We start from the raw sequence: 13,955 nt of genomic DNA, 5'->3' as shown, positions 1-13,955 counted from the left end.
GATTCATGTATATCATGGCTCAGCAAAAAGGAGCCAACAATGGCCATTTTTGGAGTGCTGAAGCTAAGTGCATGATAACTTTTACATTGATTGTGCAGTGTGTATGGCTTAGACGCCTTTTGGTGGCTCTTGGTGTTGGACAACAGTTTCCCACCTCCATCTTCACTGACAGCAAGAGTGCATTAGCCATTGCGAGGAACCCAGTGTTCATCTCGCATATAGCATATTGAGGTGCATTATCATTATGTCAAGCTCATTACAAGAGAGATTAGCTTGGCTTATATCTTTACATATGATAATGTGGCAGATATGTTCATGAAGAGAAGCTTTTCGCAAAGATTTTACCATTTGGGGATTGATCAACCATGATGCCTCTACACTTTAAGCAAGTTGGTTGTGTAAATTTGGACTATTGATAGTTGTTTTCATTCATGTGTTGATAAAAGTCTACATTCTAAACAAAGGTTTTTTTTAATGCAATCTTAGCCTAAGCTTTCTGAATTGGACTGATGTGTGCCGTGTGTGAGGACGATATAAGGTGCCCACGAGCGGCAGTGGCACGGAACTCTCATTCACCACGTCCTCTCTCTCTCCCTCTCCCTCTCCCTCCTCCACGCATTTTTACATCCAATAATGATCATCGCAAGGGCACTTTGATCTTCTCTTTTCAACGTTTGCAGTGAAACCCATGTTGCGGTGAGTTCTTTCTGTTCAATCCATGATCGGCTTTATTGCTAGCAACCATTTTACAGAAGCTCTCAAGCATGCAAACCTTTTTTCAATCATTTTGCATGTGATCATCCTTTAAAAAAAAGGCATAGCGGTGCGCATGATTGTGTTGCAATACATAGCTGATTTGGGGTGTTCGAACTTTGAGCTCACAACATTGACACCCATCTTTAGTGCACTGATAACTCGATGTTTTCTGCTTGGAGCTGACTATCATGAACCCCATAGCCTCATGTATTCATCAATTAAGGTCAGTTTGTTTTGGGTTGATCACTTCAGGTCACTGATAATTGGGTTGACCTGAAATATCTTAGTGTGTTAATCTATTCAGATCACTGATAACTGGGTGTTTTTTTTGGGTTCAGAAGAGAGCACTGCTAATTGGCTGTTCTTTGGCTGAGCTCATAACATGAATCCCATAGCTTTTTGTGTGATCACCTTAGGCCACTGATAAGCGGGTGTGCTTTGGGTTGAGATCGCATCAGGAATCCCATAACTTCCTACGTTGCATTCACACATGCTCGGGGTTTTGCTCACAAATAAATCCCATGCTTTTTGTGTGACCTCATTAGGTCACTGATGATGACTGGGTTGATCTCACATCATGAATCCTGTATCTTCATGTGTGGACGACCGAAGCTGTTAAGTGCTGATTTGGTTCATCTCACATCATTGTATACCATAGCTTTGTGTTATAGTCACTTTAGGTCATTTTTTTGGGGTCAATCTCACAACTTGAACCTCACAGTTTATTGTGTTATTCACTTAAGGTCATTGATATTTGGGTGTTTTTTGGGTTGATTCACAACTTTAACCCCATATCATCTATTTCTGATCACATCAGGTTTCTGGTAATTGGTGTCTTCACAGTAGGTCATTGATGAATCACATAAGGTCATGGATAATTTTGTGTTTTTGGGGTATATATCGCAACCCGAATCCCATAGCTTTGTGTGTTTCACATTATGTCATTGTTAAATGATGATATTGTCTTGGTGTAGGTGACAAAGATCAAGCATTGCAACACGAGTGAAGTTACACTTTTTGTTCCTAAGACTCTTGGATGGCTAACTGCCAAGTTCTAAGCATGGTTATGGGATCAATTCACATTCAAAGTAAACAAGGAGACCTGCAAGCATCTGTGAATCTCAGCCAAGGAGATACATCGAGGTGGATCTGTGGGTCTCATTATAAAGCTAGATTGGAATATCAAGCAAATCACATATTCTTTCTGGTAAGATCGAGTCTTCGCTGCACAAAGGTTTTCAATCATCTACGATCTCAGAGAGTTTAGGATACATTCTCTGTTAACCACGGCTAAATTTTTGTAAGCGACACCCCCCCCCCCCCCCCCCCCCCCCAACAGGCCCCCGCCAAAAATAAAAACACCACTTGCAGCTGATCTCAGCTAATGAGCCTCTCCATAGACCTTCAAAATCTCTGGATACTTACTAATTTATCCAGAGTTCCACTTGGCATGAGTAGTCAGATAAACTCAAACTTTGCAAGGAACTTTTGGTCATTCTTGCCAATTTTGCTTTAGTCTCTCTCTATTGGAAATGATTCACTCGGACTTGCAAAACCTCTCCTTGTGCGCGGGCTCTGGCCTGAGGGGTTATCTCAGGATCCATCCTACCCAAGCAATGGTGGAGCGAGGTAAAACTTTATCTAGACCAGCAAGGGGAGCGTATAAGATGCCTGCAAGAACCAGATGGAGAGGCAGACAAAGCACTAGCCTACTACCTATAGACCTGACATGACTTAATTAGGGGAAGAGATTAATGGGATTATGATTAACAAAATCGCCTTTTAAGAACTCCTTGAGCAGGCTTGAGGAGCTTAAACTGTTACAACCCCCACATGGAAAATCTGTTTGAGGGAGAGTGCTTTTGATGGCTTAAGGGTAAAAATTACTGCTCATCACAAGATTGCAGGCATGACCAACCGCTTGAGGCTGGAAAGGTTAGCAGGGCTATGGGCTATGGGTGTGGGCCAGGGGCTCTGTCACGTGCACCCTGCACTAGGGTACACACTGACACATTGGCATCATCAACAATGCAATATTTGTACAGAAGTAATACCTTTTTTAGGAATATTTGTACAGCAATAATACCTTTTTTAGGAATACTTGTCGTACGCCATGACCCCATTGTGAGCCCTTAGTCCAGGGACAGCCAGGCACGAGCTAGCTGCTACGTAGGTCAGTCTCGAGCCATAAGAGGTCAGTTTGGAGTCAGTCCTTTCAACCCACTTGGAGAATTCATCAGATTAGTGCATGTAGCAGTCAGCCTTAGTAGTAGGTGTGCAACAGTAGCATTAACATAAGCATTGCATGCCTATGGGCCAGCCAAAGGCTTCAACTGCCTGTCCAAGGGCTGTTCACAGCCGTGGACAACATATAGGGCCAGCCGGCAAGTATTTGAAGCAACTATGCTCCAGTTGGCCGACAGCATATCTTGAGCATATGCAGCAGTCGGCCAGCCATGGGACACAGTAGCAGCATGGAAAGTGAAGACAACAACATTAGTTGTTAAGGTGCTAGCATATTTTATAGCATTAAATGCTATTTTTATAGCTTTTTTTTTTGGGGGGGGGTTTTTGGGGTTGGGGGGTGGGGTGGGGTCCAAACAGTCCTGGCCGACAGCCTTTCTGTTGGCCAATCAGCTACTGTAGTGACTATCTAAGCAGGCACATATATTCAGCCTAAAATCATTCAACATCAGAAAAGTGTCAAGCAGTTTTCAGTTAGCAAATCAGCATCCGACTTCTCCAGGCAAAATCCCTGAAGTTCTCTTTAGCATTGAGCCAGCATATGTGCAGTCCTATTCTGGACTTGCATAAGTGGCCCCGAAGAGTCTTCTGCAGTGGCCTTGGATTGGTGGATATGTTGGGTTTTATGCTGTGTATGCACCCAGAGGAGTGCTAGTGATCATCAGTAGATTACTGGGGCACTTTTTACTTCAGTTAGTGGAGGTTTTTTCCCCCAGTTTTAGCTTAGTTTCACTTATAATAGTTTATAAGTGATTTGGTCCACCTGGCACACTTTATGGCCGGACCATGTGAACACATCTTTTAGGTCACTTCATTATGTGGCTATTGTACTTCACTTTATCACAACTGAATACAAGAGTCGTGTTCACTCTCTCTGCCTCTTACGTTTTCTGTTTGCAGTACCTCCAAACCCTAACCCTAACTGTTGAGAACCTTCATTTGGTATCAGAGCAGCCAGGTTGGCCTGCCCTGCCTGTACTGCTCCACGTGGCCTGCCGTACTGTTCCACGCCATCAGAGTCCGTACATTGTTCCGTACATTGCCCTGCGCGTGTATCTGCTCTGTACTCTGTCCGTACTGGTCCCCGCCACCAGCTGCACCAAAGGTACAGGTCTTCGCCTGTTTTGTATTGTACCCGTCAGTTGCAGGTACAGTCGCTCTGCACCGTACAGGCGACCTACACTTGCTGTGTACCTGCTCGTACCTGCTCGCTGAGCACCGTACAGCACTAGTCGAGTGCATACAGCACCTGTTTCCGTACTGTACCTGCTATGTACCTGCTCGCACTGCACAGTACAGTACCAGTCGATTGCAGCTCTGTACATCCGCCGTAAAGTCGACCAAACCTGCAGTCTGCTCCGTACAGTCATCGTACAATACTGTAGCTGTACAGTCATCCGTACCTGCACAGTACAGCAGTCCAGTACCTGCTGCGCATATCTGAAGCCAACCAGTCGATTGTAGTTTCCGTACAGTACCTGTTGCGTGTACCTGCACAGTATAGTCGACTTGTACCTGCAAAAATCACAGTTGTGGTAAGCTTTACAAATTTTGAAATTTGGGCATTTTTCTCTGTGAAAATTTTCTGGCAGATACAGGCAAATTTTCTCTCAAAGAAATCTCTACAGGTTTTTTGCAAGGTTTTGGATGTAGTAATTTTGGGCATTTTTGGGCATTTTGGCACTATATAAGCCATTTTTGCTACTCTACTCAGTCGATGGTGCATTGTTTTGCACATTCAGAGGATTGAGAGTGCAGGCATATTTGGGTTAGCTGTATTCAGTGGAGTACAGTTGCTTTCAGGGTTGTTGCTATTGGGTTTTTTGATACACAGGTACAACATTGTGCATTGGCATAATGGCAAATCAACAGCAGAGTGATGTATTCACGTACTTGTCTAAGGAAGACAAGTTGGACGGCATGAACTACTCCTTGTGGAGTTTTATGCTGAGAAATGTGCTCGTGGCAAAAGGTCTTTGGGATTTTGTTAGTGGTGATGAACCACGTCCAGGTCCATTGGCTCCAGAGACTCCTCCCCAAGGGGGTGCTCGTGGACGAGGATAACAAGTACAGGCACCAGGTCAGCCATTGCCTGTTCAAAGAACAAATGCTCAAAAGACATGGGATGCCAGAGATGCACAAGCCTTGTCACTCATTGCATTGTCAGTACAGAGGTCTATTATACCTCATATTCGTTCAGCTGGCTCTTCACGGAATGCATGGGTGACTTTGGAGCAGATGTATGCTGCTCGTAATGAGCCTCGGACCTCGTTTTTGAAAAGAGAGCTGGAAAATTAGAAAATGAATGAAGGAGATGATATGTCTAGCCACTTGAACAAGCTGCAGGATTTGAGAGAGCAATTCATCAATGTGGATGAGATTATTCCTAAGACACAGCTTGTGTCCACCATCTTGAACTCTTTGCCAAGATCTTACTTGGCCTTGGCTTTTCATACCTCTTTGAACCTCAGCATGAGGAATGCTGTTGAACCCCTTAAGTATCAGAAACTTGTTGCTCTCTTGCTACAAGAAGAGCAAATCAGGAAGAATATGAATATGAACACAAGTGCTGAACAAGCATTTACTACAGGTCAAAAAGGGAAAATGGGAAAAAATAGGAGAAAAATACAGAGAGTGGGGAAAAATGAGAAAACACCTCATACACACCCACAACAAAGGCCTTGGTGTATAAAAATAGACAGGAGATGACTTCTAAGAGTGGCGTGGCCGTGGGGGAGGGCCATGGGGTCTGGGGTGTCGTGCTCTGCATAACTCAATGGCTTGAATGGGAGAATTAGAGTTAGGGTTAGAGTTCATGTGGGATTCATACACAGAGAAACAAGGGAGAGAGAGAGAGAGAGAGAGTTGTGGGGATAAGTCAACTCATCAATTGTGAGTGTGTACCAAGAAGCAGCGCCAGTATGCAGTACAATTGGTAAGGCAAGGCAGCAGCACGGACAATGCATATAAGTAGCGCCCGAGCTATAAAGAGGAGCAAGCAACATTTTTCAGCAGATTGCAATTTTTTTTAACGCAATACACTTACAACGTTTGCTCTAATCCTTGCGATTGGTTCCCACCAAGTTGCCCCTAGAACTTTATTGCACTGGAACTATTGCTGATGGCGGCACCATTGTGTGCAATTCTCATGACAAAAAAAGACGGTAGAGCGCATGCATTTCTTCTCGATGCTGATGGTCCTGCAGGCATGCGTTACATTCCATGAAGGTCAAAAGTCTCCCTTCAGAGAGATCCCGTTCCCATGCGAGCACAACCTGAGACGTGAGCGGGTGCTCGAGATGCAGGAGCCGGTCACATTGGGGCAAGCCATCGTTGACATAGGCTTTAAGCCTTGTTTCTTTAGTCGTCATCAATACTTCGGGTGTTTCTCGAAATGGGTGAACAGGTGTTGGGATTGTTCGTACCAGTGGATAGGATTGCAAAGTCTAGATGTTTGCGATTTGGTTTCGAGATTTGGATCCGATGACCACGATCGTCATGCTCAAGCAGTTTCCAGTTCCCGGAGGACAGTTTTCCTAGTTTTCAATTGGTTGTCTAGGAGAGCATGGAATAGTTCTGTGCTGTGGACATACGACATGCCATATGGACCAAGGTTTCCATATTACTTGTGTAGCAGTGACACCCCCAATCTCTGCTAGTGCAGCAGAGGGAGATCGGGAGGAGTTGATCCTAGCATAACCATAAGAGGGAATCCCCTCACATGCAGCCAGAGAGAGGCACGTGAGCGGGAGAGGGAGCTAACTAAAGCTCCCATCAGGTGCATTGGACCCGTGTGTTAGAGCTGAAGGCACATGCATCTGGCAAGGAACAAGCTTGACAACACTATAGACGTGATTTGTTCGCAGTTCATTGTTAGCAGACTATGTACAGGGTGTGTTCCAAGTTCATTGTTTAGAAGGATTATGGACAGGATGTGTTCCTACTTCATTGTTCGGAGGTTTTTGGACGTGATGTGTTCACAGTTCAATGAATGGGGAATCATGGACGTGGAAGTGTCTTCAATTCATTGTTCTATGTGGCAGCTGAAGCTCAAGATGGCATTTTGTTGAAGACATGTTGTTTGGTGCATTTTCCGAGGTGTATTTGGTATCGGCCAGTACTGAGGTGTCCATTGTTGCATCTACATCGACTTGGCCTTCTTGTCTATGCCCACTATGAGCTGGAGAGGGGGTGTTAGAGTTATTGCATCTCATGAGGGAACACCAGCTTAACTGGTGGTTGGTATTTTATTTATCCAACTTTGGTAAGTCGGTAAACTCCCATCTGTTTGTATATAAGTGACCCCTTCCCCCATTATAACATCCATTTATTCATTGCTAATCAAGGTCAAGCATTGTTCGTCTCTCTCTCTCTCGTGTCTCTCGCGTATGTTGTGCTTTCGTGTGTGTCATTCTTGACAGGCATCCCCCCACTGTTTGCTTGTTAGGCTAGACTAAATCCAGACCCACACACTTTTGGCTCAACACTACTATGCTAAGGATGTAACAGTCCGAGCATCACACCTTCACAGTTGTATCTTTGTGTATCTATGTGGGCTTTGGATGTTGTTTGTTGTCAATGGGTGGCCAAATCCATAGCACCTAGCAGAAAATGTGCAGCTTTCTAGCGACTGGGATCGTGCTGAGGCTGAACATGAATCCTTAGTGGGAAGAAAAAACATTTTGCTTACTTTAGACAATGGATGCATAACACATCCTAGTTGACACACAAGTCACATTGACCTCAATACTTGAATTTTGTTGAAAATATTATAAATTCTTCTTTTTTGTTGAATGGAACTTTGAGGTGGGGAGAGAGCTTCGCTTGTGGGTAATCTATGTGCAAGTGGGAGCCATGAAAGGTGTAAAACTGCTCTATTACAAATCAGCAAGGACAAAAAGTAGTGCAATTTCACTTTATGTATAGATTCATTCTTTGTGAATTGTTTGTTATCCTTGGGCAAGCTACGATGTTCTTTTGTGCCACCTTTTTTTGTAGCAATCATGCCACAAATGCTTTAGATACATGTGTTTGTTTCCTTGAATCCATTTTTAATTTAAAAAAAGATTACTTCTAATCTATTTCAAGTTCACATTTTTGACTTGCAGTACAGCTGCTGTCAGTGTAGAAGGTCAAAAAAGATGACCTGTGTAAAACTACAAAGCAGCCTTGGATGTCCTGAAAAAGATACCCTGGTCTCTTCATCGAGAAGTTTGAGGATGTTTGGAGGGGCTTATAAGCACTCAAAAGCGTTTTACAACTTATCGACCGCTCATCGAAGGACTCTCAATAGAAAAACTGTGGAAGCAGGTGGACTCTTTTTGGATGGTGTATCGCATAATGCTTGCAACTTCGATTATATATTGCTTTTGTTGTGTTTTATAATTAAATACCAAAGTGCAGATCCTTTGTGATAAGTTTTGGCTATGCTTATTAGAAGAGAGGTGAGGTTCTTTCTCTGAATGTTTACTTGAAACAGGAAGCGGGACAACTGCAGATGATCATACACAGGAAACCGAGAACTATCCAACCGTGCTGTCACTGAGTGGTGGACAGCTTTCTGATTCATTGAAATCACAAAAAGCTAATGTTTCACTCCCAACACGCCTCTTAAACTTCACGTGTGTCCATCTTTTGCCCTCTACTTTGTATCTAACTAGATTTTATAGGAAAAGGCTTAGACACCTTTGTAAGTTTATTATTTGCTTTATTCTAGCCTATAACATATAGATTTAGATGTTTTTCTCATGGCAGGATTGATGGGATTAGCGACTATGATGTGCAAAGGTGATTCTTCCAACCACCTATTGAACTAATGTGATTTTTGTTGGTAGATTTTTCTCTCCCTCTCTCTTTTTACATGCAGGGCTGAGGTAGTACATGGGCCCTGTTTTTGGAATACTTTGCTTTTTTAACTTTCATGTTTTGTTGACATTCAGTCTACTCATGGATCACATGTACTACCTTATGGGCTTGTAGATCTTTTGGACCTTTAGCAGACGTTAATAAATCTTTCTTATACAGAGAGGCCCTGGTGGAGGTTGTGCAGAAGTATGTATACCCCCAGGAGTCACTTTTACAGGTCCCAAGTTTTACATGACCACTGCTGCCATTGACCGACTAGCGAGGGCACATGCCTCTCTAGCCCGTCTAGAGAGACAGTGTTTCCAGGCACATTTTGAGGAGGCCCATACTAAGTGTTGTCTCTTTGACACTTTAGTACAACAAGCAGTGATGTACGGTGCAGCCTCTAGGGGCCAGGCCTAGGGAAGGATGAGTGTAGTTGCATAGAGAGGCTTTAGGTGACGATGTTGTCATGCATAATCAACAGTAGGCCATCTGTACCACATGACATTATACATGCAGAGTTTGGGGTGGCCCCATTGGTAATAGATGCTCTCTTTCAGACCGTCACTTACATTCAGCATGTATATACTCTTCACAGAGACTGCCTCCCATGGCTAGCACTAGAGTCCTCTATATAGTTTTATCAGGAGAGGGAGAGGGAGTGAGACAAGCTGGACTGCCCTCCTCCTCGTCCACTAGAGTCCTCTATGCAGTGTTATCAGGAGAGGGAGAGGGAGTAGGTGAGACAAGCTGGACTGGACTCCTCCTTGTCCACATGGCCACCACTATTACCGATACATGCATGGTATTCGGAGGTAGTTGAGTGGTTTCATGCACATGGCATACAGATGGACCATCTCCCCCATTTCAATACAACCTATGAAACCGGGTTTACTTAAAATTGTCACTTAAACATTAAACCATGAAAATGATTGAAAAGACGATTCCACGACACACTCACTCCTCTAGCACTTGTTCAAAATGCACAAGAGACCACACTAGGGCCGGAATGGGCCGACCCCCCCCTAAGGAATGTTATATTTCAATAGGGTGATGAACAAGTATGGGGTGCCAAGCACCAAATCTCCAATTGCGAACAGAATGCAAAGTAAAACAAGATTAACCTTGACCGTCTAGGCAGCTATGCAAGGTAGCCGGTCAAAGCCCTCCGTCTTGGTGACATGGCAAGGGACAACCTCTGCCCAAATGACATATAGGGACTCTAATGCGACACATCGAGATAGAGAGGAGTCGCAACCTCTTGTTTAAATGACATCAAAATGAACAAGAGACATGATATCAAGTCGGATGCTCCGGATGGACTCCGTGCTGGCGAGGTGAGGGTACGAAATGTTTCAAGAACATTTTGTACGTTTCATGTCTCTTTTTTTTAGCTTCAAAAAAAAATATGGTTGCTATCAAATAGCAGCATGCCTCATACAAGAAAACAAAGAAAATCCACCTTGGAGGCATTGTATAGTGAAGTTTTCCCTGTGGACTCTCTATTTGTAACTCTCTTTAAATTTTCAATGAGAAAAAAATAGAAATCAGTTTTGCCAACGCAAAATGTTAAATTTTCACGATGGAAAATTGCAAAGATAGGAAAATTTTACACTATATATTAACAAAATCTTTACCATGTTTCTAGACCAACTATGCCCCACAACACCCCCCGACTCCCCCCCCCCCCCCCCCCTCTCTCTTTGAGTAGATCCTTTTGTAGTAGCAACTTGAGTGCCTGCCCGCCGAAGGTGGCTTAGTCTCCTGCTTGAAGGCGGCACAATTAATGCTGCAAACGGACCAGGTGCCAGTAGGGAGCGTGTGGGGATTTAAACTCGGGACCTCCCCTCTTCCCGGTCACAAACCTGCATCGCTAGGCTACACACCCATTGGTTGACCAACTCTGGGTTTTACACCCCCCCCCCCCCCCCCCCCCCCTCCGCGGCCTGTCACCAGCTTGGACATTTCCCAGTCTGGAAGGGGTCTGGTGGACTCCAGGCTGTTTAAATATTTGGAAAGTACAAGCTTTGGGAATGGGGGACTATCCCAGAATACAAAGGACCACACTCCTAAAATTTAGGAGAGTTGCTATTTTTGGCCCGACTCCGATGGAAATTCTGTTCGTGTCATTACATCTGGAATTGAGCAGATACCAAGAGTTGGCAAAGTGCCTATGACAGAATGTCTACCAATTGGGATATTTTTAGAGGTAAAGATTATGGAAGGACCCATCTCTTAGATTGGGACATGTGGCAAGAAAGTGGACCAAAGTGACAAGTGGCCTGACAAAGGATCAAAGTGAGACAAGTGGCCTCACACTTGTCACTTCAGCTATTATGTGGCTCTCCACTTGTCATTGTAGCCTTCTCTTGCCATTTTAGCTCATGGGAGGCCCAAATCTATAAATTGGAGCCCTCTCCCTTCATTAATAGAGGCTCTCTTGCTCCACACTAGCCTCTACCACCGTTACAGGTTGCCCTAATGATGGCTACTCTCTCTCTCTCTCACTTGAAGGTTGCCCATGAAGAATACCGGCTGTTGGGGACTGTTTTGGAGGCTTCCATCGCGAAGAAATACATGAAGCTTCTGTACTTGCTGTACTTGTTGTACCAGCCACCGCACTTGTTGTACCAGCCCTTGTACTGGTTGTACCAGCTTCTGTACTTGCTGTACCACCCATTGTACCGGTTGTACCAGCTTCTGTACTTGTTGTACCTGCTGTACCAGCCATTGTACCTACTGTTCCAGCCACTGTACCGGCTGTACCAGCCATTGTACCTGCTGTATCGGCTGAATGGAGAGTTGTACTTGCTGTACCAGCTCTATTGCATGAAGACCCGTGGTTTTTGGGGAAGAATCAGTACCCACACGGAGGTATATGGATTATATTGTTGGCTCGGCATTTCTACAGCCTATGTTCCGGCTTGGTAGCCTTGTGTTGGGCTGTGTTATGGCATTTGTATAGGGATAATCCGGCATCTCCCGTGGGGAGAGTAAGGCCCTCAAAGCTTGTACATGATATTATTCTCCTTGGGTAATAAAATACTCCAAGGGGGGGGGGGGGGGGGGGGGGGGGGGCCCATTCCGGCCTCTATGCGGTGTCACGTGTGCAAGCTCCATTTTCAGCATTTGTGGATGTTTTGTCCAGCTTTTATGTTCTATGCAAAGTGATGATGGATATGTGTTAAGGCTGTGGCCATGTTTAAATGTTTTAATATGCATTGTGGTATCAACAAGTGTGTCAAAGGCCCTAGTCCCCCGGGCACCCGCCGCGAGTTACATTGGTATCAGAGCATAGGCTTTCTTGGAAGCGGAGGCTTCCTTCTATCAATAAGGAAGAGAAAAGATCTCAAGTGGGGAGCACACTTACCATCATTGCTATTAAGCATGGCCAGCCACTTCATAGCCTATGAAGCAAGAGCATGAGCAATAGACAGCTTGGTCTAAGGATTTATGAATTCACAAAATTTATCTTGGAAGTATGGAGTTGGCTTTATGTGCACATGTTTAGCACTCTTTCCATATGGATATTGTGGATTATATTATCAAGCTTACAAGCAAGCTATATGGAGATATATCTTAGGATATCTTAAGGATATGGTGACGAGATATTTCTTCTGGCTTTATCACCAACCTGGGCATGTGTATGGATCATATGAGTGGATGCATATGAGTCCAAGGATATGGCAGGACATTTGTGGACCTTCGGGCGGTGCCCGTGTGGATTCCGGCCATGCACACATGGTGTGTTATGATGGCAGGCGGAATATTTTCAAATACAAGAATGATGATAGGTGATTAATGTCACAAACCCCTATATTCTAGGGACATGCGGATGCGTGTCAGGCCTAGAAACATGCGGATGCATGTATGTATTATACCTGGGCATGTGTATGGATCATATGAGTGGATGCATATGAGTCCAAGGATATGGCAGGACATTTGTGGACCTTCGGGCGGTGCTCGTGTGGATTCCGGCCATGCACACATGGTGTGTTATGATGGCAGGCGGAATATTTTCAAGTACAAGAATGATGATAGGTGGTTTATGGATTATTCTTTTTGGCTCCCTTTATTTGGGATGCATTGGACTTATGGAACTCATGGTTCACTTACCTTGTGTAGTGTTCTCTTATCCTACGTGCTCTCTTGAAGATTGTTTCTACCATGTGAGGGTGGAACAATAGAGAGCAGATGGAAGGGAACATGGGCAGCACTTCAAAGGGTAGTGACAAGCACAACATACCCTGTGTAGTGTTCTCTTGTCCTACGTGCTCTCTTGAAGATTGTTTCTACCATGTGTGGGTGGAACAATAGAGAGCAGATGGAAGGGAAAATGGACACTTGAGAGGGTAGTGTGAATTGGCGGCCGAAATGCCTACAAACTATTGGTGGCCGAAATGCCTATAAACTATGTGTAGCAGAAATGCTTATGGAACACCGGGTTATCTATGCCTGCGAGTGATTGTTTTATCTTACTTGAGTCCACCTCTCATCCAAGGTGTGTGGTCAGAGTACCAACACGGTAAAGTGGACATGACGGGACTTATGTCTATGCCAAGGGTCATGTGGACCGATGTCTTGTTGGCAGGAGACTTATTTTGTCTCGCCCATTTACTTGGGACATGGATTATGATATCTGGACTTATGGGACTGTTTTGTCTCGCCCATTTACTTGGGACATGGATTATGATATCTAGACTTATGGGACTGATTTGTCTCGCCCATTTATCTTGGGACGTGATTATGATATCTGGACTTATGGGACTGTTTTTGTCTCGCCCATTTATCTTGGGACATGATTTTGATATTGGTATTATGGAGACTTATTTAATCTCGCCCATTTCTTTGGGACATGGATTCTTCAGTTATATTGGATTTTCGAGACTGTCTCGTCTCGCCCAATCGATGGGACATGATTATATCTTGCATATATGGCTTGAAGCTTAAAGTTGCAGACAACTTTTAAGAAGCTGGGGAGGATGTCACCAGCCTGGACATTTCCCAGTCTGCAAGGAGTCTGGTGGACTCCAGGATATTTAAATATTTGGAAAGTACAAGCTTTGGGAATGGGGGATTATCCTAGAATACAAAGGACCACACTCCTA

At 44.3% G+C, this 13,955-nt stretch overlaps 1 protein-coding gene across 6 annotated transcripts in view; it reads left to right on the top strand.

Annotated features, from left to right (window-relative positions):
• Positions 1-476: 476 nt before the first annotated feature.
• The window catches only part of LOC147636216 (uncharacterized), an 88,138-nt gene continuing 74,659 nt past the window's right edge, over positions 477-13,955 (top strand). For 2 of the 6 annotated variants that reach the window (XM_086801642.1, XM_086801640.1), the window contains exons 1-5: positions 477-696; positions 1,731-1,963; positions 8,109-8,310; positions 8,480-8,621; positions 8,755-8,787. In XM_086801642.1, the coding sequence (XP_086657768.1) occupies positions 1,793-1,963; positions 8,109-8,310; positions 8,480-8,621; positions 8,755-8,787 (548 nt within the window). In that variant the 5' untranslated portion in view covers positions 477-696; positions 1,731-1,792. Of the gene's footprint in view, positions 697-844; positions 980-1,730; positions 1,964-8,108; positions 8,311-8,479; positions 8,622-8,754; positions 8,788-13,955 lie in introns of those variants that run through there. The other 4 variants (XM_086801645.1, XM_086801644.1, XM_086801643.1 and 1 more) reach the window with 2 other exon arrangements.

This window comes from Cibotium barometz, chromosome 8, assembly GCF_041138505.1.
Source record: "Cibotium barometz isolate CiBa-2024 chromosome 8, ASM4113850v1, whole genome shotgun sequence".
NCBI classification, from domain to species: domain Eukaryota; kingdom Viridiplantae; phylum Streptophyta; class Polypodiopsida; order Cyatheales; family Cibotiaceae; genus Cibotium; species Cibotium barometz.
The sequence above is the reverse complement of the archived record's forward strand: the minus strand, read 5'-3'. Positions and strand labels throughout refer to the sequence as shown.